Source organism: Lissotriton helveticus, chromosome 9 (assembly GCF_964261635.1).
Source record: "Lissotriton helveticus chromosome 9, aLisHel1.1, whole genome shotgun sequence".
Lineage (NCBI taxonomy): Eukaryota > Metazoa > Chordata > Amphibia > Caudata > Salamandridae > Lissotriton > Lissotriton helveticus.
Genome location: NC_136070.1, coordinates 1,260,854,998 through 1,260,882,357, shown reverse-complemented (window position 1 = coordinate 1,260,882,357; position 27,360 = coordinate 1,260,854,998). Strand labels below are relative to the sequence as shown.

At 48.4% G+C, this 27,360-nt stretch overlaps 1 protein-coding gene across 1 annotated transcript in view; it reads left to right on the top strand.

Moving 5' to 3' along the window:
* The window catches only part of IMPDH2 (inosine monophosphate dehydrogenase 2), a 336,137-nt gene that overhangs the window by 213,957 nt on the left and 94,820 nt on the right, over positions 1 to 27,360 (top strand). The window contains exon 11 of the mRNA XM_078661802.1: positions 8,354 to 8,498. Within this exon, the coding sequence (XP_078517928.1) occupies positions 8,354 to 8,498 (145 nt within the window). The remainder of the gene's footprint in view (positions 1 to 8,353; positions 8,499 to 27,360) is intronic.

Here is a 27,360-nt window from a genome sequence, read left to right as displayed (position 1 = left end):
AGAAGGCAGGACATGTGGTGTCAGAGTTAAGATGGTGGGTTGTCGAGAAAGTATCCCTAGGTACAAGAGGTGGTAACCTGCAAGTAGCTCTCAACACACGAGAATCAAAATGGATGTCCCTTTTAGATTCGATAAAAAATGGTTTGAATGAACAGGACAGCAGTCTGGCACAGTTGGCAGCACTTGGTTGAACAATTAACTGCTGTAGATATAATATCTGAATATGTGTGATCAAACTCATCTACACTCTCATGCTCGAGGTGCTTGAGTTGGTATCAGGTTTTTCCAATAGTATGTCTGATGCTGCTCGTTTACACTCATGTTTGAGAAGTGCACGAGCTCTTTGTATTCTAGTTCTAAATATTGTTAATTTGTACCATATGTTAAGGAACGTGTGATTTATTTATTTGAATGCTGACCGGGTTTCTCAAAAAACTACACCCTCCCGATAATGCGAGTCTTTAAGTAACTCTTCCATTTCCTACCTGTCAGTCAAAAGTAGACTCCGCCCCCAACTCCGCTTAGCTGTTTTGCGGAGTTGCCTTGGACAAGCATTGACTGCTGTGGTATCTTGAAGTGCCTGTAAGTACCATGCGCCTCACTTATAACGAGCGACGTATACTCTGTCAAACTATGACGTGAGTATTTCCAATTTTGACGTCCGATTGTGTTTTTTTCCTAATACGTAGAAATATCCCCCACGTAAAGTGATAACCATGGTTCCCGCCTTAAACCCGCGAAGCAATTAAGCGGATTCGGCAGTGAAGTTCAACGGCCCTCCCCAATAATACGTGTAAGTTTGTGATCAAATAACCCTCAACCCTTCCCCCTTTGTTAAAAAATCTCTCTTCTAAAAACTCTGAGAAAGATACTGTTCGGGTATCTGAGATGTAAGCCCCCCTCTTTTTTAATTTCCCTAAAAAGGCTTCCACTTCACTGAGACTGATGGAATGGTTGAGCCAGTCCGGCCCTCGTTGTAATCTGATGAGATAGACCGACATCAAAGTTAAGGAAGGTCGGCTCCCAGATTAATTTTCAAATTGGAGGTATGTACGTGGTTAGAATGTCCCCTAGAATGCCCTTAGATTAATCCAGCGATTTATGCAGCCTTTTGCAACTTGTACCTATTTCTCATCTTCAGCGACCATTTACTTTGGAAGTTTGATGGAAAGTTTTGAGTGAAAAGACCCGCAGTGGCCTTTGATTTCGCTCCTTCAATGTAAGTAATTGCATGGCCCGACCGGCATCCACTTAGGTCACTGTTACAAGCAGCACTCGACCTAATCTTTTTAAACATTCTATTCACAGTTGGTGCATATTCCTCTGCACCCTATTTCCCGTGTTGGTTGACGAGTGGGAATGTATCTCAAGAAATTCTCACCAATGGGCTGATTGGTTGACAATTCATGTGAGTGGAGCCTCTTTTAACAATTTCAGTCTCTTGAGGGTCCACCCGTAAAATAACCATCTTCCTCTGTGTATATGCGAATCTATAGCGCCGAGTTTGACCAAGATTACTGGTTGGTCCCACTCTATTTCCTACGCTTGGAGGCCTAGCAGGCCCTGAGCCCATGGTAATTTCCCTGTTAATGTAACTGAATTCTGTCAAATAGGATGACGCTCCAGAAATCTAAAAATAGTGATCTGACCTATTGTTTTAATTTCACAGCTATTATCGCCCCTTCCATCCTTGCCCCTTCCTCCTCCCGCACTTGTCCTGATGAAGACCCCGTTAAAGGACCCAACGTAGCCTACGGCCAGGGGTCGAAACGTCGACGGCTCTTGTTCTTTTGTTGTGGACCTCCGGCACATGTCCTCTAATCAATTCTAATGTTTCATGTGTGATCGTTGAAGGTCTTTATTGTAATAATCTTGCAATTAACACCTTAATTATTTAGGTTTTTGTGTTAGATCTGGTCTGATTCATATGCTAATATCGTTTATGATTGTTTTCATTTTGACTATGCCTATTTCTCCTTGACTGTACACTACCCTGAGCACACCCCCTTCCTTCACCCCCTTCTCCCTTCCCCCCATCTGGGGCTTTTCAAAAGTATTGATAATATGACAAATGGTTGAAAATTGGTATTGTAAAATAAATGACAATACCTCTCTTTATTGCTTTGATTGATGTTTGTATAATTGAGAAAGTGTTAACAATCCTGAAGGCAGAGTGCTTGGAATCGTGTGAGATAGTGCTCTGGCATGAGCTGAGCCTGTCTGCGGCTTTCGGGATCTATCCCTTAGCCGTTTCCATGATATCGCATACCATATACTCTTAAGTGCATTATAATCCTCGCGGTTATGTGCCAACTCTGGTATCGCTTTATCAAAACATGTCGAGTAAGGTGTCATACGAATTGGAATACTAACCCCTCGCCAATTTTGGCGACGGGGTTAGCATTCCACCCTTCTAGAGGGACACGACATGTGTGTAACCTGTAACCCCGGTTAAAGTCAGACAGAGCCTTAGCTCCACAAAATGGATGCTGCCACCGAGACACAAGTCTGCCCTCCTGCTGCTGGGAGTCCTCCCAGCCCAGGAGGCAAGGACAAAGGGTTTCCTGCCAGGGGCGGTGCCAGCACCGTCCCAGACAGGATTTTGTGTATTCTAGGTAGGCAGGGCTTTAGAGGAAGGTGACTGCCAGTGGCACCCCGGTGCTCACTGTGCATAGGCTGGCTGGAACCAGTTCCAGGGGCACTCCAGCCCCTGGCCTGGGGAAAGCCCGCCAAAGGAGAGGGGTGTAACCACCCCCCTCCTAGTCCCACCCATAGGGCAGGACTTAGTCGCGTGCCAGCCCCTTTTGCAGGATAAAGGTAGGACCTGGCCCCCTTCCAAATGAGATCATCTTTGAATCCTGAACCGACTTTCCACGAAAGGAACTCAAGACTCTTCCTAAGATTTCTCCCTTTTGACTAAGGAGTGGTCACCCTGCAGCAGCAGGCACCAACCAAGCATCGCGGTTTGTTGCCAGTCTCTCCTTCGGATCAAGACTGCTCCAGCACGACGAGAACCGGCTTCCCTGGCACCTCTGACCTCAACCTGCATCATCAGCCCATCTGTGATCCGTGGGTGTGACGAGACCTCAAGGGACCGGCCATCTTCAGAACTGCACGACGCTTGTCCAGCACGACGCCTGAGTGCCTTAGGGTAAGAGAAGCCCCGACCCTGAGCAGCTCCAGCACCGAAGTTCAGCCCCCCTGCATCCACTAGATCGGCGTGGGGCCCTTCTGCTCTTTGCTGCTCACCGCGTTGTCCAGGTCGCTTGCCCGTTGGCTAGTGGCCCCTTCACGACGCTCCACGACGACAAACACTGCTGGTCTGGTTGCTCCAGACTGGCCCTTGCTTCCCTCCGTCAGAGAAGTATCCTGGACCCTCCTGGTCCACTCAAGACGCCATTTTAGGTCCACCGCGTGGGCCTTGCATTTGCCAAGACTTGTTGCCCAATCCTGGGTCCAGCGACGTCGACAGCAAGAACCTTCGTGGGACAGCTCGCACCTCCATCCTGGTCGCCGACAACGCCTCCTGGTCCGAGAGACTGCAGAGCCCAGCAGCGCCCACTCACCTGACTGCGGTGACTTCGCCCGGTGCCATCCTGGTGCCCACTTAATCACTGGCTAGTGATTCAGAACTTGGTCCCCTCTGCTTTCAGGTCTTCTTCTTCCCTGATCCAGGCTTGGATCACTCCAAACTTTCTTCACTGGCCGCCTGCCAGCAACTCTTTCTTCAGGCTCCTGGTTCATCAACGAAGAAACCCGACGACACTTGAACCCTATGCAGCCGCAGCCCCTGGGCTAGGTAAACCGAGTACTCCGGTGCTCCAGCGTAGGCCCACTCTCTAAGTGTCTAGATCCACTTTCGTTTTTGACCTACCTAGTCGGGTTCGCCCGAAAACACTTAACTTTGCATTTACTAGGATCCATAGACTTTGTTCCGCATTACGCGTGAGAGTTCCCACTCTGCACACGACGTCCCTAGGTCTCCTGCTAGCAATCTAAAGGTTCAGTAGTCCAGTCCTAGCGATCCCAAAGTCTATGAGAATAGTTACTTACCTGCTAGTAATTCGCATTCCGCTTTTGTAATATATGGTTTTTCGTGCCCCTCGGGCATTTGTGTAAATTGTGCGACTTAAAGTATTTTCTTAAGAGTTTTGTATTGTGCTTAGCTCCCTGACTCATAAAGAGTTCAGGGTAGACTTGTTAGAAATAAATATACATTTATTTTCATAACAACTTGTGTGGTGTCCTTTCACTTGGTGTTCAAGGGGTAATGTGATGGTAAAACAGCTGGCTTAACACGCCCTCTAGAGTCTTAGCCTTAGACTGCTCGTATCCATGCTACTAGGATAGCTGGTCTATAAGGTTGACTTACAACCAATCATCAATAAGGGTTGTTTGGACTGATACAAAGTGCTCACTAGAATAGTGAACATTATATATCAGGCCAACTTCTCACAGAAGCCACCGCCTGCCACCACTCCTCATGATCCAGCTCTAGGCCGTCTCTTTCCCAACACTCTCGTAAACTTTTGAGGGAATCTGGGGTGTTGATCAATTTTTAATAAGTTAGGAAGATTGCATTCTGTGGGGAGGTGTTGATCGAGTCATCTGTCTTCTAGCGGTGAAAACTCGCGGGGGGGGGCCCTTCTGCATGTTTGTTATGAGAGCATGGCGGACCTGCAGGTATCGAAAATACTCTAAGCCAGTTAACTCGTACTCTTGCCGCAATCTATCAAACGTAATCCTCTCACCTTTCACCCAGAGGTCTCCAATCTGGGAGATTCTGATAAGGTCCCATTTGTCAAATCCCGTCGAGGACCGCAGATTGCCCAGTTGTTCGGAGTCCCACAAGGGAGTAGCCAATGTGAGTTTCCGGTCCCATCCCAAGCTTTTATTTGCCGCATACCAGACCTGGACAGGGTGTTTGGTCGGTCCGGTTAAAGGGAATTAAGGAATTTTCTAGGGTTCGAGTACAGGGTCCTAATATAGTCCCTGCCAGGCAGCAGCCATCTATCCATGGTATACCCTGGATCACCTGGCCTGCGATAGGTGCGTGATTGATAGCGGCGAGATGGGAAGCCCAATAATATTTCCTGACATCAGGGAGACTTATTCCTCCATCGTACCGGTTTAAGATCAGTTTATTTAGAGCTATCCGGGGCCTCCCATCCCATAGCAACTCCCTTTGCAGGCTCTCTATTTCCCTTTAGTATCTTGCAGGGACCAGATCTGGCGAGTTTTGCATGGCATAGAGGAAACGGGGCAATGACATTATTTTAAATAGGGCTACCCTGCCCAGCAATGAGTGAGAGTGCCTTCCAACTGGCGATATCTTGCCTCAGTCTCAGCAAGAGTGGGAGCAGATTTCTCTCAAAACTGACTTGAGTCCGCGGTGACAAAGATCCCTAGGTAGTGAAAGCCATCCCTAACCATTTGTATAGGGCAGTCCCTGGGTATGGAGGGAGGCTCTCCGCTAAGAACATACAAAGCTCGTAAAGATGTCTAGTACACACCTAAGTGACATTTTGGGGAAGGCTAGGTAGAGGAGAACATCATCTGCGTATAGCAAGATGCGGTCTTCCCAATCCGCCGACCACCGTAGCCCTCGTATCACTGGGTCCCTTCTGATCCATGCCGCAAGTGGCCCCAGGGAAAGGGCAAAAATCAGGGGCAACAGCTGACACCCCTGGCGGGTACCACAAATCAGCTCGAAAGTGTTTACTACCTGCGCCAGGGGCCCTGAGTCTAACCCATGCTGTCAAAACTGGCCCAAACCCCATTTTGGTAAGGACTGCGAGAAGGTACGGCAATTCGATGGTGTCAAGTGACAGAGGTGTCTAGGTAAACAATCACGGCCGCCTCCAGGATTGTGTCCACCCTACCCAGCACTCCATGTACTCTACGTAGATTTAGGGCCGTATTTCGGTGGGGCATAAAGCCCGATTGATCAGGGTGCACCGAACTACTAATCACTCGAGTCAGTCGGGTAGCCAAGAGTTTGGTCAGTATTTTAGGTTCTGCATTAAGCAGGGAAATGTGTTGTAGGAGGAACATTTGTTTCTAGGTTTACCCTCTTTATGGATCACGACCAACGACGCAAGTCGCTGGTCTGGCGGGAGCAACCCCACCCTCCTTCTCTCTTCAAACATGGCTCTTAAAAGCGGGGCAATTTTATCTGGGCGTAGTTTGTACAATTCAATTGGTAGGCTGCTGGGGCTTGCCTTACTTTTTAAAACAAACCTGATGCAAAGTCTTTTGCTGGGATTTACAATCCAACATAAATAACGATTTTGTGTTGGTTTTTAACTAAAAGAAATGCAACACTGCACAATACGGCGCCTTGCATTACTTTGTGTCAGGGAGGCATTTCAACAGTGGTGCATGGACATTATCGTGCTATCACGCATGGATTTTGACACGTCTGTAAAGACTTGTAGATATGGATTTAAGCCAAAATCCTGCACCTACCGCAGGTTGGCATAGGAGGGAGAAATCTCATTATTTCTCCTTGTTTTTCCTCTTTGAATGTATGCTGCATTTTACTGCGCACATACTTGGAGGAAATAGCCTTAAAACAGTTTTGGGTAGGAAGGGACACATTTCTTCACAAAAACTAGACCAAAGGCACAAACCCGTGTTCTATGTCTCAAGGGCGCCTGAATTGGTGCATGGTTGCACAAAGTGCGCCAGTGCATGGAAAAAACAGAATGATGCCATTTCTTTGTAGATCTTTTTACTCCAGTTTACTCAAATCAGCAACGTTGTTTTGCTGATGCACTCACAAACGTCACTATCTGCCAAAGCGCATACCAGGGCTCAGTCCGAGACACTCTGGTCATTCACACAGACTCCTTCACTGATCGGATTAACTGAGGTTTCATAATATAAAAGGGTGCATTTCCTTTCTTCTACTTGCATTTATTTTTCATTCAAGTTGTGCTTTTTTATATGCTGGTACTTGAGACTGAAAACCCAACACAAGGGTTACAGAACACTTAACTCGCCCCTGCACTCACTCAGTCTACCTTTCGCCTTTCCACCTCCAAACCACATGGCAGTCATACTTTTTAATGCACCTTTAGGAGCTGTAATCCTGGCTGTCACTAGAAACAACCGGAATATTTTTATTGAAAAAAGTGGCTTCCTCGTTTATTTATTAAAGGTACTATATAGCACTAGCTGGACCCTGGGTTATCAGAGCGCTGTACAGAACCAAGAGCAAGGCAATAATCCTAGGTTCAAGTTTCATAAAATATAAAACTAGGAAAGAATGGTTCTACAGAGAAGCTCACAAGAATATATACACAAACAATCGTAAGACCATGAAGGATGGAAATTACTGAAATGAGGTCCATTCAAAACAAATTAGGGTCCATGGAGAGAAGGGCATCCGGAATAATAGAGGTAAACACTGAGAAGAGAAATAGCCAACAGATCAACAGAGTTTGAACTATCAGGAGAGCATATTTGAACCAGGTTCAGTTTGATTCATGGGGTCCAGTATTGATTGAGTTGATGGCGTTTCAAGTCTCTTGAAACCTGGGAAGGAGGGGTTGCATTGTAGGTCCCTCGGGAGGGAGTTCCAAATGCTGGGAGCATTACCTGAAGAAGATCGAGCATGGGCAGTTTTCCTTTTTAGTTTGGGAGGCACGAGAATAAGAGCAGTGGAGCTTCTCCTAGATCTGGTACTTCCTGCTTTTGGGACTTTGTTGTCTAAATAAGAGAATGAGCGTGGAGTGCGTTGTGGGTGAGGCAGGCAGTCTTGTAGCTGCATCTTCCTTTGATGGGAAGCCAGTTTAAGGACTTGAGGGCAGGTTTGATGTGTTTGTACCGTTTAATTTCTGTGATAAGCCAGGCTGCCATGTTTAGTACTGATCTGAGGGGGGCAATGTGAGTTTTCAGGGTCCCTGTGAGGATAGCATTCCCATGGACCAGTTTGGAGAGGACCAGCGATTGAACAACCCATTTGAAATCATCTGATGGAATGCATAGTTTAATTTGTTTGAGGTGTTTTAGTGTGCAAAGAGCTCCTTTTACAGACGTTTCGATGTGATCCTTCAGTGACAGATTTTTGGGCAGGGTGAAGCCTAAGGATTTGGCAGAGTTGGATAGAGTGAGCGAACAATTTAGGGCCTTTAGGCCACTGGGTTAGCTTTGGATTGGAAGGTGGTTACTTTTAGGGTAGAAACAAATGATGGGGTTTAACTTTAGATGGTTGGAGTAAAACCAAGATTGAATCCTACTTAGTGTGATTTTAAGAGGTAGGATGCCACTGTGTGATTTGATTTTGTAGTAGAGTTGCATGTTGTCTGCATGGAGGTGATATTTTGTGATGTACATTTCTTATTCCTAGTTATGATGGGGTCTTTGCTTGCTGCAACCTCTGAGGCTCCTGGAGAATTCTTCTTCTCAGATGGTATCAGGCTAAAGAAATATAGAGGAATGGGCTCCTTGGATGCTATGGACAAAAATCTTGGTAGCCAGAACAGATACTTTAGGTAAGATGTCTCTTCTCTCCTGTATTTAAAATGCTTCCCTATTCTTGCCAAGGTGAAAGAGCCGAAATGTTACTGTATGTTCGTAAAATATTTGTTTTTAACTGTTAGAAAATAAATAGCATCAATCGTCCATTTTCTAAATATTTACAAATTCTTGGTTCCTTGAAACGTAGACTTGTATCTGAAAGAAACAGGTTAGTATTAGATTCCTTACCTTAGAATATCCCCAGGCGTCAGTCTGGATCCGGAAACTTTTGCGTAGCAGTACCCCTGCGCGTCGGTAGGCGTCGTCTGCAGGCGTCCCCTGCGGCTCCGCGTCGTCGGCGTCGTGCGCCGTGATGACGTCGCTGGAGTATATAGACGCCGCCTCCGCGCGCTGACGTCAGTTCTTCTTTTTTCCGCGCCAGTTAGCGCAGATCCGAAGAGCAGTACTCCGGTCTTTTGACCAAGTGTTTGTAAAACTTAATCTTTCTACGGTGCCGGTAGGATGCCTGGGTTTAAGAGCTGCGACGAGTGCGACCGCATGATGTCGGTCACCGACCACCATCGACTCTGCCTCCGGTGTCTGGGCGCGGACCACGACGTGGAGTCCTGCGTCGACTGTCGGGCCTTGACTGGGAAAGCTAGGCGGGAGCGGTCCCGCAAGCTTCTCGAGCTCCGGGTGTCGGCCCCGCGTCGAGAGCGGTCCCGGTCCGGTCGGAGGTCGAGGGAGCGGTCGAGGGAACGATCGCGGAGCCGCCATGGGCGCTCCGGGAGTCGCCACCATTCCTCCGGCTCGTCAGGTAAGCACAAGAAGTCGGGGCGTCGCCATCGCACCCCCGACTCCCCCCGACGCCCGCGTGCTGCGGCCGGGGGCTCGGGTGACCCCACCCCCGCGGTCCCGCATGGGTCGCCGACGCCGTCTGCCCCACACCTGTCGGTCCCTGGGGAAGGCGCGTCGCGTGAGGAGATCGAGGCCTTCCTCATTGCTATGAGGGCGAGGTCTTCTCCGGCGGGGCCTTCGGCGCCTGCGGGCCCGTCGGTCCCGTCTGGGGGCCCGAGCGGTTCGGGTGCTCCTGCCCCGGCGCCGCCGGTGGCTCCGGCCCCGGCGCCGCTGGTTCCCTCTGGTTCGTCGCCGGCTGGTCTCCCGGCCTCTCCGGCGTCGGTTCCTGTGGGACAACCCGTGGTACCGCCCCCGCGTGGTGCAGCGACTCCGCCGTCGGCTCCGGCCGGCGTCGGGTCACCTGCGCCGACGCCGCGCGGCGCCACCCCCCTTTCCTCCCCGACTCCGGACGCGGAGCCGGACCGGCGTCGATCGGCGCCGGATCCGACGCCGATGGGGCCCGTTGACCCCGATGTCTATATCGTCGACCCAGAATATGGGTATGACGAGGAGGAGTATGGAGAGGGTTGGGAGGGGTCTGAGGACCCTCTATCCCGTGCCTGCCAGTACGATGTGGACTGGGTAGGTGATCTGGGTGATGCCAGTGGCCTGGACGAGTCGCCCAACCCTGGGTTTGTCTCTCCGTCCCCTGTGGCGTCTGAGGCAGGTGCTGCCTATTCGGTGGTCCTGATGAGGGCTGCCAAGGCCTTACACCTTGAGCTCCCCGTCGCGAAGGTCAAACCGAATATTCTGACGGAAGTGTTTAAACCGCAGTCATGCCCCCAGGAGCCTCTGCTGCCGTTTAATGAGGCCCTGACGGATGTCCTTCTGGGCACCTGGTCCAGGCCCGCTTCTGGTGCGCCGGTTGACCGGAACGTTGCCAGGCGCCACCGTCCATGCTCGGACGACCCTGCCTTCCTATCCACCCATCCCTCCCCGGAGAGTCTGGTGATCCAGGCCTCCACTTCACAGTCCGCATTCCCGTCGGCTCCGCCCGATCGGGAATCAAAGAGGTACGACCAATTTGGTAAAAAAGTGTTTTCCTCTTTGAGCGCTGGGCTGCGGTCTTGTAACACCGCGTGCCTCTTGGGTCGCTACACCCACTCCCTGTGGGATACGGTCGAAGAGTGTTTGCCGCAATGCCCCCAGGAAGTGCGGGACAAGCTCACCCGGGCCTTGGTTGAAGGCCGGGATGCGGCGCGGTACTCGATCCGTTGTGGTCTGGACACAACAGACTCACTGGGACGGGCCATGTCCACTACGGTGGCGATTCGTCGCCATGCCTGGCTGAGATCTGCCAACTTCTCGCCAGACGTCCAAAATACGCTCATGGACATGCCATTTGATGGCAGTCGCCTGTTTGGTGACAAAGCGGACCACGCGCTGGAGCGCTTCAAGGACTCCAGGGTCACGGCCAAGTCCTTGGGTCTCTCGACCCAGCGCCAGCAGACAGGTTCGTTTCGGCCCTTTCGTGGCCAAGGGAGGGGAGGTCCCACACGTGCTGCCAGCCACGCGACGCAGAGCGCTCCCCAGCGCGGTGGCGCCCGTGGTTTCCGCCGTGGTGGCGGTAGAGGCCAGCGTCGTGGTCAGTCCACGCCCCCCTCCGCTGCTGCATCCAAGCCTTCCTAGTCCGAGCTTTCGGGCTCACGTGACGCCAGTGGGTGGCAGGGTTCGCCATCACCACTCCCGCTGGCACGCGATAACATCGGACAGGTGGGTGCTGCAGCTTGTCCGAAGGGGCTATGCCCTCCCCTTCGAGTCCACTCCTCCAGCCATGCCACCGCAGAACCACCGTGTGTCGGGGGACCACTTGACACTTCTGCAGGAGGAAGTTACGGCCCTCTTGGCCAAGGGGGCCATCGAGCGCGTTCCTGGGCCAGAAGTAGGGTGTGGTTGCTACTCCCACTACTTTCTGGTACCCAAGAAGGACAAGGGAGGCCTGCGTCCTATCTTGGATCTACGGAACGTCAACGGCTTCCTCCGGAAGGAGAAGTTCAAGATGTTGACTTTGGCTCAGGTCTTGGCTGCTCTAGACCCACAAGACTGGATGGTAGCGTTGGACTTGCAGGATGCGTATTTTCACATCCCCGTCCTGCCGGCCCACCGGCGTTACCTGCGGTTCACGGTAGGCCACGAGCACTTTCAGTTTATCGTGCTCCCATTCGGCCTTACCAGCGCCCCACGGGTGTTCACGAAAGTGATGGCGGTGGTCGCAGCTCATCTGCGCCGGTTAGGGGTTTCAGTCTTCCCCTACCTCGACGACTGGCTGTTGAAGGCGGGCTCGCCCCAGACAGTCGTCCACCACCTTCAGATGACGGCAGACCTCCTGCACGAGCTGGGGTTTTCCATCAATGTGCCGAAATCACACCTGTGTCCCTCTCAAAAGCTCCTTTTCATCGGAGCGGTTCTCGACTCGGCGCAGTTTCGGGTTTATCCTCCGGAACGGCGGGTCCGGGATATTCAGGCTCTGATTCCCATCTTTCAGCCGTTATCCCGGGTTTCGGTCAGGTTGACGCTGCGGCTTCTGGGGCTGATGGCCTCCTGCATCCTTCTGGTGCATCACGCCAGGTGGCGGATGCGGGCTCTGCAGTGGGACCTGAAGTTTCAGTGGGCCCAGCATCAGGGCAACCTATCCGACCATGTCCTGATCTCGGAGGGCACTGCGAGACAGTTGCAGTGGTGGCTTACGGACCGCGATTGGGTCAGGGGCAGATCCCTCTCCCTTCCCCAACCGGAGCACGTGGTTGTGACGGACGCGTCCCTCCAAGGCTGGGGTGGCCACTTGGGAGAGGCGGAGATCAGAGGCCTCTGGTCTCCGGCGGAATCCCGGCTCCATATCAACATGTTGGAGCTGCGGGCGATTCGCCTAGCACTGAAGGCGTTCCTCCCCTTTGTCAACGGGAGTGTGGTGCAGGTGTTCACGGACAACACCACCGCCATGTGGTACTGCAACAAACAGGGCGGTGTTGGGTCGTGGACCCTTTGCCAGGAGGCTCTGCGCCTCTGGCAATGGCTGGAACGTCAGGGCGTGACTCTGACGGTTCAACACCTGGCAGGTTCTCTGAACGCCAGGGCGGACGAACTCAGCCGTCGGTGCTCGGTGGATCACGAATGGCGTCTGAACTCGGATGTGGCGAGAGGCCTCTTTCAGCAATGGGGAGAGCCTTGGTTAGATCTATTCGCCACAGAATAGAACGCGCAATGTCATCAGTTCTGCGCGTTGGAGTTTCCAAGACGGCACTCGCTCGGCGACGCCTTTCGGCGCGAGTGGAGTTGCGGTCTGTTGTACGCCTTTCCGCCTATACCACTTCTGCCCAGAGTGCTGAAGAAGATCAGGCGCGACCGGGCCCAAGTTATCCTTGTGGCTCCGGACTGGGCTCGAAGGTACTGGTATCCCGAGCTACTCAGCATGACAGTCGGTCCCTCGATCCGCCTGCCCCTTCAGGAGGACCTTCTGTCGCAGCAGCAGGGGACGGTCCTCCACCCGAACCTGTCCAGTCTCCACCTCCATGCGTGGAGATTGAGCGGCGACAGTTGAGGCCATTTGACTTGCCGCCTGAAGTCTGTGATGTCATTCTGGCAGCCAGGCGTCCCTCCACAAAGTCGGTATACGCCTGCCGGTGGAACAGATTTGTGGCATGGTGCACAGCAAAGGCTGTGGATCCCCTTTCTGCCCCTCTGTCTGAGGTTCTCCTCTTCCTCCTTTCCCTTGCCCAGCAGGGCTCTGCTCTGGGCACTATCAAGGGCTATCTTTCTGCCCTTTCCGCCTTCTTGAGGCTACCTGATCAGCCATCTTTGTTCAAGTCCCCTATTGTGTTAAGATTCTTGAAGGGCATCACGCACATGTATCCTCCAACTCCGTTCGTGATGCCTCAGTGGGACTTGAACTTGGTTTTGACTTTCCTGATGTGCGCTCCCTTTGAGCCCCTTCATTCCTGTCCTCTCCGTCTTCTCACCTTAAAGACGGCCTTCCTGGTAGCCATCACCTCTGCCAGGAGAGTGAGTGAGCTCCAGGCTCTTTCTATTCAACCTCCTTTCTTGTCTGTTCATCCTGATAAGGTGGTTCTTCGGACTAGACCTTCTTTCCTGCCCAAGGTAGTCTCTGCTTTTCACATTGGGCAGTCCATCACCTTGCCCTCCTTCTTCCCGCCTCCGCATCCTTCAAAGGATGAAGAGCGGCTCCATCGTCTGGACCCAAAACGTGCGCTTTCATTCTATATGGATCGCACACGCCAGTTCCGGGTGGATGACCAACTGTTTGTTGGCTACGTGGGTGAGAAGAAGGGAAGGGCGGTACAGAAACGGACCATCTCTCGGTGGGTCGTCCTGTGCATCAAAGCATGCTACTCTTTGGCTCGGAAGGAGCCTCCTGTTGGGCTGAGGGCCCATTCCACTTGGGCCACGGCGGCTACTACTGCCCTGGGCCGGGGAGTCCCCTTGCAGGACATTTGCCAGGCGGCCACGTGGGCCTCGCTGCACACCTTTGCGAGGCACTACTGCCTGGACAGTCAAGTCCGGAGGGATGGCTTCTTTGGCCGTTCGGTCCTCCAGGACTTTCTGGTGTAGGTTGTATTGGTTCGCAGACCCACCACCGGGGTTGGTATTGCTGGGGTATCTATTCTAAGGTAAGGAATCTAATACTAACCTGTTTCTTTCAGATGAACAAGTTACTTACCTTCGGTAACGATATATCTGTAAGAAACAGTAGTTAGTATTAGATTCCTTACCGCCCCTCCCATCCTCCCCGTTCTGCGAACTGATACCTAGGGTTAAGGACATCCCTTTCAGGGCCCTAGTTTTCAAATGGCACCAGTGTTGGTTCTCACATGGCTCTGCGTGTTCTGGCGCGGAAAAGCTGTGTGCAAAGAACTGACGTCAGCGCGCGGAGGCGGCGTCTATATACTACAGCGACGTCATCACGGCGCACGACGCCGACGACGCGGAGCCGCAGGGGACGCCTGCAGACGACGCCTACCGACGCGCAGGGGTACTGCTACGCAAAAGTTTCCGGATCCAGACTGACGCCTGGGGATATTCTAAGGTAAGGAATCTAATACTAACTACTGTTTCTTACAGATATATCGTTACCGAAGGTAAGTAACTTGTTCGTTGTGCCTTAAGGCTCTCTTCTACAGGACAACAGCATGTACTTTTCATTGAAGAAAATATAGCCTCTTTGAGTTCTGCACTTTCACCCTTTATCTACTCTATCCCCCCCACACACAAACACTGATTTAGTTTTCGTAGCCCTCAATAACGAATCATATGTTTATTTCTTCATGGGAATGCACTAGTGGGCAAAAGAACAATGGATTTAACCCAGATCTTTTGACTGTAGGAGAATGTTTGCATTGTCAGCATTCCGTCCATCATTTGTTTGCTGGAGCACTAGTCCTGCAACCTGGCATCCTTGAGGGCTTATTCAGGGATGTGACGACTTGTCTCCTCCTGTCTCCTGACAGGGAGCCTTGCAGACAGAGCATACTTCCTAATAGTATGGCCTGAAGACTCGTTCCTTTGTAAGAAATCAAGATTTTAATGTCTTTTTGTGCAAAGAACATTTTGTTTAAATTTCCAGGAGGGATGAATGGAGTGTTGTGGTGTTAAACAATTCCTCACATGTTACCATACAATAAACGTGTTTTTGATAAATGTTTTGGGCATAGTGGTGAAGAAAGACTTCACCTAGAAGTCCAGGTACCTGCAGTGTTCTTGCAGGCATAAGTGGAATAGATGTGCATTGCTGTGGGTGAAGGGGTTCTCAAATCTTTCAAGGAGTCATACAAGAAGCCTCGTACTTTGCCTCCTCATCTGCAGTGGTGAGATTAAGTTATATGCACACAAAATTAAATCTTGTCAATGCACTGGCAGTTTAATTAAATTTGTTAAAGTAATATGAAAGGCAACATTGTCTATTGTTTTTAAATGTATCCACAAAAGTAGATCTTACAAGCTGAAAAGTTTTCTATGCTGTGTCCCTCTTTCTTCATCGCAACCACCCGTAATAAAATATCACCGTGGTTAAGTGTTAATCTGGAGTATGTAAAATAACATGAATTTTAAAGCACATGTTCATCCTTGGGTCTTGTAGCATGGTTTCTGCATCGACCATATCCATTCCAAATGCTTAAATAATTTTAAACTGCATGTGTGGACACCAGAAACAACTCTTTCATAGTTTTCAAGGAAATTTCATTCTAGAATGTCTTTTTCCATAAATTCATGTAAAATCATAGACCATGGAAGCCTATCAGAAGGGTCATTATTCTCCTGTATGTCCATAGTATTGCTATAGTTTCCAAAGTGAAGTGGATTGTACTACCTGTCATGCAAAAACCCTTTTAAGTATTCTGTACATGAAGGCAGAAGATGCAGCCGGATAAGCCCCTTTAAGGACCTGGGAGGCTCCCCTTCCCATAATGCATTGTGTTGTATTCTAAGAAACCGTTCTTATTTTCGCTTGACTTGCTTCAGCAGGATCTCTGAACATCTGTGGGGATTTCACATCTCTGAAAATAATTGCTTTTTCTGTCAAAATCATTTGACTTTTTCACTCAGTGACCTTTAACGCCTACTGTTGAGTGATTTAATTTTTTTCTTGACCAATATTTTAGTTAGAATACCATCCTTTTTCTCAAACTGCCGTTGGTGTGGAAGGAAGAATTTCAGTTCTATGCCTGCAAGGTCTGTGTGGTCTGCCTACCTGCATCTGTCTGAGTGAAATATGTAAGAAACAAAAAAGTCAGACATTTTTCACAGGGAATGCATCAGACTTGTTTGCATTAGGGTGGACATGTTGACGGAAGAAGATAAAAAACAGGAGGATGCTTAAAGCAAGTCTCTCAAAGTGTACCACATTCTCAAATTTCCACAGCCAGATCTATAGAATGGAAGTCCCACATTAGACACTTGCACCAACACCGCTCTTGACATCTGAGGACATTGTTGAAACTTATGACGTTACTGTCGCCCCAACATATTCACAATCAAAGCAGGAGTCTGTGGCAACTCCGTATGCGAGAATGTCATTGACCAGTTCACCACCATCCAACTGCAACTGATGGAGCCAGGTCAACACGTTGCATGCCTCATTAATGTCAAAAAAGTACGGGAGTCTGTCTATCTAGATTAGACACTCCTTTCCTAAACAATCACTCTATTCTTGCAATAAAAGGTAAACGGGAGAAACCACTGTTTCTCTACTACATTGCTCGATAAAAGTTGCAGCCCCAGCTCCATGCAAGATCTGCTGAGATCAATTTAGTTTTAGGATCCAGTCCTGATATGTCTAATGTCTGGATCTTCTACCAATAAAATCTCTAAAGAGACATCCATGTCTCTTTCGAGAAAGCGGAAACCCACATCACCTACAACAGCATCGCCTCTAAGCAAGACCTATCATACTTCAACTCCTACTCTTCCTGCAGACAGATTTCACTGACTCATTCTCCATCCAGAGTCTCTTCTCACCAGAGGAGCATCAAAGCTTAATATTCCTTGAGACACACCACAGCTATTGGTGTCTGTTGTATTAGAGACTCTTCAGCCAAGGGCTATGCCTACGCTTCTTTTAATCAGAGTTCAGAGCAAGATTCAACAACTGCACTTTCAGCTGTTGAATTTTGCTGCATGGCTCCGAAACTCAGTCAACACAGCCATTTAAATCTACCATATGACCTTATTGTTATTTTTAAAGACTCAAAGCTTTCATCCACATCTTGTTATATATTAAAATGGAACAGGTGTTATCTGTCAATACAAAGGTCATGATTCCTTTTCATGCCAGGAAGATGTAATACTTCAATGCTTGTTACATCTAGCCTAATCATTGTTACAAATGATAAGAGCATGTCTAGTAGCCACACCGCCTTATTAAAAAAATAGATGTTTTTTTCTATTTCTTTACCTTTGGTATAATCGCGGCACCGGCGCTTTACTTATAACATTAAAAGTAAAGCGCGGGTGCCGCGCTTATACCACAAGTAAAGAAAAACTAGCCCTGTTTTCGGTTTCAAGTATCGCACCCGTGTCTGGGCACGATAATTGAAACCATGTGACGGCCTATCTGTGTTTATTACGCGCAACAAGCGCTTAATAGACACCAACAGGCCGTGTGCGGAGCACTGCGCCCGCCTTTGGCCAATAGCGTGCAGTCTTTCATTAAAAGCCGCATGCGAACGCCAATGGGGTAGCTGAAAAGGAAACTCACACGCACAAGCGTGTGCGATTCCTAGGTCCGCTCAGATGCCCCGTTTTCCCCCTCACTAAATGTCTCACGCTGCGCGAGCACTGCTAGGCTGCGCTGCGCACTGCTAGGCGCGAGACCTTAAAACTGGAGCATTTCTCCTTTAAAAAAACTGCTGGTATAGACTTTCTGGAAGGTCTCCAAAAGGTTTTTCCACTGGTTAAAAAAAAAATCCACCTTCTCCTTGAACTCAACTTAATGTTATTGAAACTAATGAACCTGCTTTTTGAGCCTACATACAAGGCTTCCTCACAACATCCATCATGGAAAACTGCCTTTTTAATTGCAGTTATATCCACAAGAAGGGTTCGTGAACTGGAATCTTTCAGCGGTTGAGCCTTTTACAATTTTTCTTGCACATTTGGTACTTTTGAGGACTTCGTACTGAAAGTAGTTTTGGATTTTCGCATCAATCATCCTATTACTCTTGCTGTCTTTTTTCCAAACCCACCTTCAGCAACATATAGAACGCTTAATTCTCCAGAGTCTTGTGTTTTTACTTGTCTACGATAAAGCAGTTTACAAGGCAAGGCTACCGAGAATTATGCTAACATTAGGCAAGGTCTAGCTACTTCCAAGCAATCCATCACAATGTGGATATTAGCATGCATTTTTATCAGCTACCCAACACCTCTCCCTGGTAAGCCCAAGGCTCACTCACTGAAAGAAAAAGCCCCAACAGCCGCCTGGATGAAACGGGTTTCCATGTCTCAGATACAAGGTGGCAACATGGAAATCTGTGCACACAATCACTAGACACTTGTCTAGAGTCAGATACTCAAGACGAAGCTAGGTTTGGACAAGAGACACTTTGGAATCTTCAAATGTCCTTGTATGTGCAATAGATTTCAAAAGCTCTTTTCTAGTTGCCGAACAACTGCATTATTATTTTGGACACTCAATAGCAATATTATGGACATTGAGGAGAGAAATGGCATCAGTGATCGCCTTCCGTTGTCTATTCATTTACATGAACTCATGGATAGACATTCTGCAGTGTAATTTCCATGAAAGAATTCTACATAAAGATGTCTAGGATCCGCACAGGTAATGGGGTGTTAAAGTATTTGACTTTAATGAAGATTCATGCGATGCAAAATTAGGACATCTGATAATGACTTCTAGCCGCAGGTTACTTACCTTAGAAATATCCCCATGCATCAGAATGGATCCAGAATCTTTTTTCGTGAGCAGTACACCTGCACACTGGCAGGTGCATCCGCATCGTGCGTGGTGCCTATAGACTTCAAAGCAACTGGAGCGGAACGTCACCCCAATCCGGATGCACAGCATACTTTTGGTTGCATATAACATACCGCAAAGTTATTTTATCTCCCATGTATATTTTATTCTTTTTACAACGTAATCTACATTTTTGCAATCTTCATAGTTTTCATGTCGCAAGAGAAACGCTTATGTCTTCACTCAACTCCTAATGTTCCAGAAATGCACATCCAGGCCTTATCCTGCACTACGACTGTGTCCATAAGTTAATCCACGATCATTGATCTTATGTTACCCAATGCATTTCGGACCCATTCTCCGGCCCTTCATGAGGGTTTTCCACAAAAAAAAGAACATCAATTAGACTGCATGTTTTACCCCAATGTCGCCTGTTTTCTGATTTGTATACATGGGAGATAAAATAACTTTGTGGTATATTATATGCAACCAAAAGTATGCTGTGCATCCGGATTGGGGTGACGTTCCGCTCCAGTTTCTTTGGGATCGTTCATAACAGCATGGCTTGAGCTGACCATGTTTCCGAGTAGCACGCCCTCAATGAGAGGAAACTAAGCAAACGATAGAAAGAAATGGAAACAATTCACAATACAAGGTGTGCACTTAGTCGTCTTTGCCTATAAAGAGTCTCCACAGCATGCTGACATCAGTTCTTTTCTTTATGGGTCAGTCAGCACAAATCTGTTGGGCTAGTTCCACTCAATTTTTGACTGAGATTTATTTGACATTTGTTAGTCTTTTTTTTAAAATTTATTTAGAGAGTGACCGAGAGAGCGCTTTTGGTTCGACAGGGATGTCATCTAGGAAGACTGGCTTCAAGCCCTGTGGCACTTGGACAGAGATCAGTAACTGATCTGCACTTTGTTTGCATGGAGCGCAACCATGGCAAAAAGACCTACCCTGATTGCCTTGCATGCACCCTAAGGTCATGAGGGAGTGTGGGTCTCTCTGCACACGTTCACCAAACAATACTGCCTGGGCAGTCCGGTCTGTCAAAAGGCACTTTGCCTGTTCGGTTCTGTAGGACTTTTTGGTGTGAATTGTTTTACAGACCCACCTCCGGGAAATGTGTTGCCTAGGTATCTATTCAAAGGTAGGGAATCTGCGGCCAGAAGTCTTTCAGATGAACAAGTTACTTACCTTCAATAAATCTTTATCTGATAGACTCTATCTAGCCTCCGATTATACAGTATTAGGGTATCTTTCATAGATTCACATGCCTGAATCCGGGGACTCCCATCCCGACGACGGGGAATGATTCAGGCATGTGAATCTATGAAAGATAAGTAAATCAAAAGTGGACTAGCTAAATAATCAAAAGAAAATAAATTGTTTTAATTTATCAAGGACTCAAGTATGTTTTGTCAACGGTTTGTGGCACCTGGTAGGTGTGCTCATAAAGCCCTCACCCACCAACCTAGTTGGTGGCATGCTTCATCATCGGGCCCACCCAGTGACACCTAGCGTGTCCCGGGTGTGCTTCGACGCCTGAAGACAGCGGAGCAGGTATGTCGCTGTGTGTGCGGTGAAGACTGTTATGGATTGTGAGTTTAAAACGGCTTGGCGGGGATCCCAGTGCCCAAGGGCAAATGCACTTTATTGGCTGGGTCACCGTCAGCGGTTAAAAATAAGGCTATTGGATGTTAGAGGCGAGTTACGACCTCCCACATCCTGGGGTGTGTCAACATGTTTCAGCCAGTGCCTTATGACTATGCTGGCTTTCTTCAGGACGGGTAAAAAAGGTGTGTGCAGTTAAAACTAGTGGGTGTATATCCAGACTATGTGTATACACGCCCTAAAGTGTTTTTCTATGTGTGAGTGGGGGATTCCCATCTCAAGAAAACACCTTTACATGTAACATATAGGACAAGGACAAAACATACATGGAGAAAGGTTAGAGTCACTTGGCTGTATGATATATATACAGTTGGTTGCCGGCTCTATAGCGGTGTAGGTGCTGGCTATGAGCGGCTAGGGTGTAATGGTATTGGTGGTACCATTAGGGTGGGGTTCGCACTTGATTACGGTAGTGGGGTGGCTAAAACACGAATTGTACAAAGTTAGTGCACAGTGGTACAAGAGAAACAGTGCCAGCCTTCCACAGACCATCGTCTGGTTATAATGAGGCATGCCCTCCAACAGTACCACCCTTCCAAAGACCATTGTCCAGTTTTAATGAGGCATGCATCTGTTTTAATAATTGCTTCCCATTGCCTCAGTCCATCACATAAACTCGTTATTAACAATAGCACCTGATGGCTCTTAATCGCGCCGCTTTGACCGCGCATGCGCAAGCGAGTAGTGCCGACTCTCTCACTAGTGCGCATGCGCAGAACTAGCACCCCAATGCGCATGCGCGGCAATAGCGCACTACAACGCGCATGCGCAGATCGACACCGCAACCATGACTAGCGCTCGCGAGCGCACTGACCCGGTATTTCGAGTCTTTTCACCCTTTCCTCGAAAAATACAGGTGCAAATGATTTAACAATCTACTGACAGTATAAAAAGCTCACTCCCAGGGCCATTCGCTACCGGTGCAGCGAAGGAGGCAGTACAGGTCCACGGCAGGCTCTGACCAAGATCTCTGTGAGTACTTTGACGGTTCTTCATCTCTGGTAAGCGTTTTCTCCCCCACAGGTCTCTCTCTCTCTCTAAAACTCTGTGGCAAAACCCATGTTTTTACTCCACAGGGTCAACCCATGCCACTTCTCAAACCATGAAGTAGCACTCTTGACAAACTAGCGTAAGAATGAACTCTTATGTTTTTCTCTTGTACCACTGTGCACTAACTTTGTACAATTCGTGTTTTAGCCACCCCACTACCGTAATCAAGTGCGAACCCCACCCTAATGGTACCACCAATACCATTACACCCTAGCCGCTCATAGCCAGCACCTACACCGCTATAGAGCCGGCAACCAACTGTATATATATCATACAGCCAAGTGACTCTAACCTTTCTCCATGTATGTTTTGTCCTTGTCCTATATGTTACATGTAAAGGTGTTTTCTTGAGATGGGAATCCCCCACTCACACATAGAAAAACACTTTAGGGCGTGTATACACATAGTCTGGATATACACCCACTAGTTTTAACTGCACACACCTTTTTTACCCGTCCTGAAGAAAGCCAGCATAGTCATAAGGCACTGGCTGAAACATGTTGACACACCCCAGGATGTGGGAGGTCGTAACTCGCCTCTAACATCCAATAGCCTTATTTTTAACCGCTGACGGTGACCCAGCCAATAAAGTGTATTTGCCCTTGGGCACTGGGATCCCCGCCAAGCCGTTTTAAACTCACAATCCATAACAGTCTTCACCGCACACACAGCGACATACCTGCTCCGCTGTCTTCAGGCGTCGAAGCACACCCGGGACACGCTAGGTGTCACTGGGTGGGCCCGATGATGAAGCATGCCACCAACTAGGTTGGTGGGTGAGGGCTTTATGAGCACACCTACCAGGTGCCACAAACCGTTGACAAAACATACTTGAGTCCTTGATAAATTAAAACAATTTATTTTCTTTTGATTATTTAGCTAGTCCACTTTTGATTTACTTACATATAATCCAGGGGATAAGGACTAGCTTTCTGGTCCTCTCTCTCCATCTTGATACACGCGCCAATCTATGAAAGATACCAATACTGGATAACTGCAGTTACAGGTAAGTAACGCATTCCTTATCTACCATCTCCAGCAATGCTGTTTCGGTGCTGTGGAAAGCCCGAAAACCGGACTGGGAGAGGTCAAGCGGGTTGTTATTCCCAAGGTATTCTGACAGTTGTTTATTTACTATTGTTTTTAGGACTTTCCCAAAGAGAGGTAAAAGGGAGATGGGTCTGTAATTGTTGTTTTCTTTAGGGTTGGAGTTAGGCTTCTTTAAGATGAGTTTCACTATGGCCTCTTTCCAGATGGTAGGTAAAGTGGATTGGGTCAGTGAATTATTAAGAAGCTTGGTTAGTCTGGGTATTAGGGCAGGTCCGATTTTGGATATAATCTTGGCAGAAGCGTTGTCTGTGGGGGGAGTCGAATTTAATCCTGGAAAGGGAGGATAGAACTGCTTCCTCAGTGGTGGGGTGGAATTCTCTGAGGAGGTTGTGTGTAATTTTTCCAGTGGCCTTTAAGTTGTACTAGAGATTGATGTCCCCATCCAAAGCAACATGTTTCAAAACCTGCTACAATGTCAGGTAGCTGATCCGCACAATATCTGGGCTGCAGATGTTACTCTTGTGACAAGTGTGCCCTCATGCACCCAAAGGGGATGCAAGACGTTGCAGCTTTTGCCTTGGTCCTGCTTACACTCAAGGTCCTGGCCTCTGACTCAGTCTTGGTTATGACGATGCTCATACGACTGCTCAACTTCGCACCTGAAGGTTTGTTTGAAGTCCAAGTGAAGCAGGACTCTATCCATCCCACCACTCTGGCAGCTGCATTCATTGAGTTTACCAGTTACTTAGCTGAATCTTCGGCTCTTCCTGATGCAGCCTGAATTTTGTGGTCGTTGGTGACCCGACATCAGATAGTAGGCTTCAAGAATGCCATGCTGCAAATCTTTGCTGCACTTTCAGCTCCCTCTGAAGTGCCTTCAACCCCCATGGAACCGCATTGGTCTCCAGTCTGGTTACTGCCAGTGGGTCCGCCCCAAGAAGCGCCTGTCCCCATGGACACGTTACTGGTTCCATATCAATGCTAGTATAGGCATCTACTTCAGTCCCAAGATGCATACCAGTCCCTGCTACCTCAATGCCTGTGATTATGCCACTGGATACAGAATAGTCTTTGCTCGATCCCAACCAAAGTTGTGATCGGAAATTGCAAAAGCCGAACTCGTCAACATGCACTCCGACTCCAAACCAATGTCTCTGCAGTGTTGAACATACCAACAGAGGCTCCAGTATCTTTTTGGTTCCGACTCTGATCATATACCATAGATGGTGGCCCCACAGCATGTAGAAGACTGTGATTGGGTGACTTGCTTCCCCCCTCATGGTACCTACCTTGTACATTAATTTACAGAATGTCAGTGGGCTGGAGACCTCACCTGAGACAGATTGACTCGCCATTTGTACCACCAATAGAAGAATTCCTCATTTTCAGTGGTGGTCTAGAGGGCAGCAGAAGCAATAGATTTGCAGGTTCCCCCCATTGAGGCCAAAACAAATGTTCTAATAGGTTTTGCCACCTGGGGAGTAAACGTCCGAGTCCTCACTCCCTTTTAATGATGCCCTCACTGATCATTTAATGGATACCTTGTCAAAGCCTAGTTCTTACCTGCCTATGAATAAGTAGGTAGCCAAATGTCAGAGCAGGGCCTGGTGACCCGGATTTTCTCATCAAACTTATAGCTCCAGAGTCTTACTGCCACACAATTTCCACATCCATTCCAAAAGGTTACAGGCTATTGCAGAGGGCTGGTGTATAGACCAAGCTTTCTCAACCAGTGATTCAGCAGACACCCCTGTCCTTCCAAAGCAGTCCGCCTAGTTCTGGCATGCAGTGTGTGGGAACATCAGACTTCTAATTTCTCTTCTCTTGCTACCTAGCCGCTTTAGTGTCTAAATGGCACACGGCCTACCAGTGGGTGGCAGAATTAAGCATTTCCTCCCAGGTTGACTCTCATCTGGGCTTTGGGTCTTGCAGATTGTTCCAGATTGATGAAAATGTCTGCCCTGCCTCTTGTCTCTTTCCTGCCCACTAGTCCTACCACACCAGAGCGAATTTCAGACTAGTGCCTGTCCATGCTACAGGAGCTGTGGCTGTTGCTCTCCAAGACCAGGGAAAGAGCTATTATACTAGTCCTTTCCTTGTTAGAAAAAAGGAGGGGGTGGGGGGGGGGGGGCAGGGAGGGGGGAAACTCGCCTATTTTGGAACTTCAACCTCAGTATGTCTTCCAGTGCTGCCCGCCTTCAGAGGTCAGGGATACTAGTAGTTATGTACCTTGACGACTAATGTTTGAAGGCAGGTTTGCCGCAGTCAGCCATAGACCACCTCTGGAAAGTGGCAGACATCTTGACATCCTGGGGTTCACTGGTAACGAACCAAAGTCCCACCTGATTCCTTTGCAGAGGCTTCCATTCATTTGGGCAATCCTGGACACAGTGAAGCTCCGGGCTTTCCAGCAGCAAGCCTAGAATATTCAGGCTACGATACTGCTCTGGGTCATTGTAAGAGCAGCTCTCAGGATGTTTGTCCGCATGCATCCTCCTCGCCAGGTGGAACATTGTTGTGTAGTTTCCACCTCACAGTAGGTACTGCACGTTTGTGGACAGCTTAACTGTCCAGATGGTGCCTTACTGATAATATGCACCCGCTCAGGATATGTTGTCCTACAGGCCAGCTAGCTTACAGTGCCACCATGCGTATTCCTAAACCAAGGCAGATAGCAAATGATTATGGCAACCACTGAACAGGAGAACACTGATCCCCCCAGGGATTGTGGAAACAGATCTACAACCCTTTTGCCTAGTCACTTGTGCTCTCTTCTGAGAGAAATATACAAGGAATACGCAGTGGGACGTTTTAATGTTTATGGATCCAACGTGATTCTTGTATAAAATATGGGCTGCAATGATAATAGACAGAAGTAGATATGTTATTGGCAGCACCAGGACAGTGAACATAAGTTCCACCAACAGGCTAAAGCAATGTATATATGCTGTCAAATAACACAATATCATCAGGCGTACTCCTACTATGCAGTCCCTAACCCAAGTGTCAAGGGTACGTATGCTTTCCTGCCAAGAATCCCCGTACTGGATGAACCACCCCCCGTTACCTGAAAGGACTAAATGTAAGTCCCAGTCTTGTTCACTAGCTGGACACCCTTTGAAGAGATCAGCAAGCTGCTGGGCCGAAGCTTCAGTGTGTTGAGACCTCATCAATGACCGCAAAGCACTTGTCTACCTAAACACGGAAATGCTTGTTAATTTATAATGAAAAGCACCCTTTTCAGTCCGCTAGGCATGCCAGCATTGTTACTGTCTATAGATAGCCGTGTCGCCTCGTGGATGAAAAATAGAACATTTGCACAGCGTGTGTCGAGGCCTTGTACATTGTGTTCAAGTAGTAGTGATGGTCTCATGAAGTGAAATCTGTAAGCGAGGCAGTTTCAGAGAAATGAATCCAGCATTGTCATGCGCTCCTATTTTTGAAAGGTTATTGTGCAAAAGGGAAGGGCACTGTAAGAAACCTGTATGTGGTGAAAATGGTAGTGTTCCTTCCTGGGCCTAACTAAGACACATAACGTGCACTTTACAATGGAATTTAAAGTTTCATTCGTTCCAGCTTCATGGCAATCTGTCCGATTCCATCCATCTTGGGGAAAACTGCAAGGTTTGCTGTGGTGGCTGCTTGAACACAATCACAATTTGTGGTCTAGTGTGGCATACCCAAGACTGATCCCTTACAAGCAGGCGAGGCCTTGCAGTGGTCACTATTTAATGTTAGTTGGAAGCTCTTTTGGCCTTTCTGTATTTGCCGGACCAACTGTCCTTGTTGAAAGCATCCTGAGATTTATTAAAGGTTTGCTACAAATGTCGTCTCCCAAACATTTTGTGATGTCACAATGGGACCTTAACTTGGTCTCCTCGTTCCCCATGTGTATGGCCTTCGAGCTGAAGCTTAGCTGTTCACTGCACCTCCTGACCTTAAAAGACAGTCTTCCTCATGGCAATTGCATCTGCTTTTTGCATGTGGGAACTACAAACACATTTAGTGCAATCAATCAATCCCTAAAGAAACTTACCCAGGCAAATTGGAGAGAATTCCATCAGTCTACTAAGCTAACGCTGTAATTCCCCTCAGGTAATCCATCATAGTGGTGTTCTTTGTTCCCCCCCATGCCCCTCGAAAGAGGAGAGGTCCCATTGGTTGGACCCAAAAAGCGCTGCCACTGGGATGGCATTGGGGGTGGGCGGAATGTGCCTAGTCGCGCTACGAATATATCTTGCAAACACGCAATTTGAAAGCGTGAACAAGCAAAAAATTCTGCAAAGACGCGGATCTCGGAATTTTTTGCAATTCTGCGTTCTCCGCGGAACGCGAAATTACCCTAATTCTGCAAATTCCACGAGCGGAGCAGAATTTACCGCCCAGGCCTAGATGGCATACAGCATTCCTGCCCTAATCTGCCAGGCTGTGAAGTTGGAATTGATGCATACATTCATGCAGCACTACTGCTTTGACAGCCAGATCCTGTAGTCAGGATGATTAGTTGTCTTGGTCCTGCAAGACTTTTTGGTCTGAGTCCACTCAAAATAGGTTACGTGGAGAGGTCCTGCTTTGGCATCTATTATATGGTGAGGAGTATGCACCAGTAAGAGCCTTACTGAAGGTAATTAACTTGTTAGGCGCATTAGGAAATCAGAATGTGCCTACAATTAGAAATTAAAATGCAGTACATGAAAGGGACATTAGTGTCCCACATATTATATAATATGCATGTGTCGCACACAGCTAATGAAAGTCCTAGCCATGAGGGCACTGTCTCCGACGGGGCCTACGGC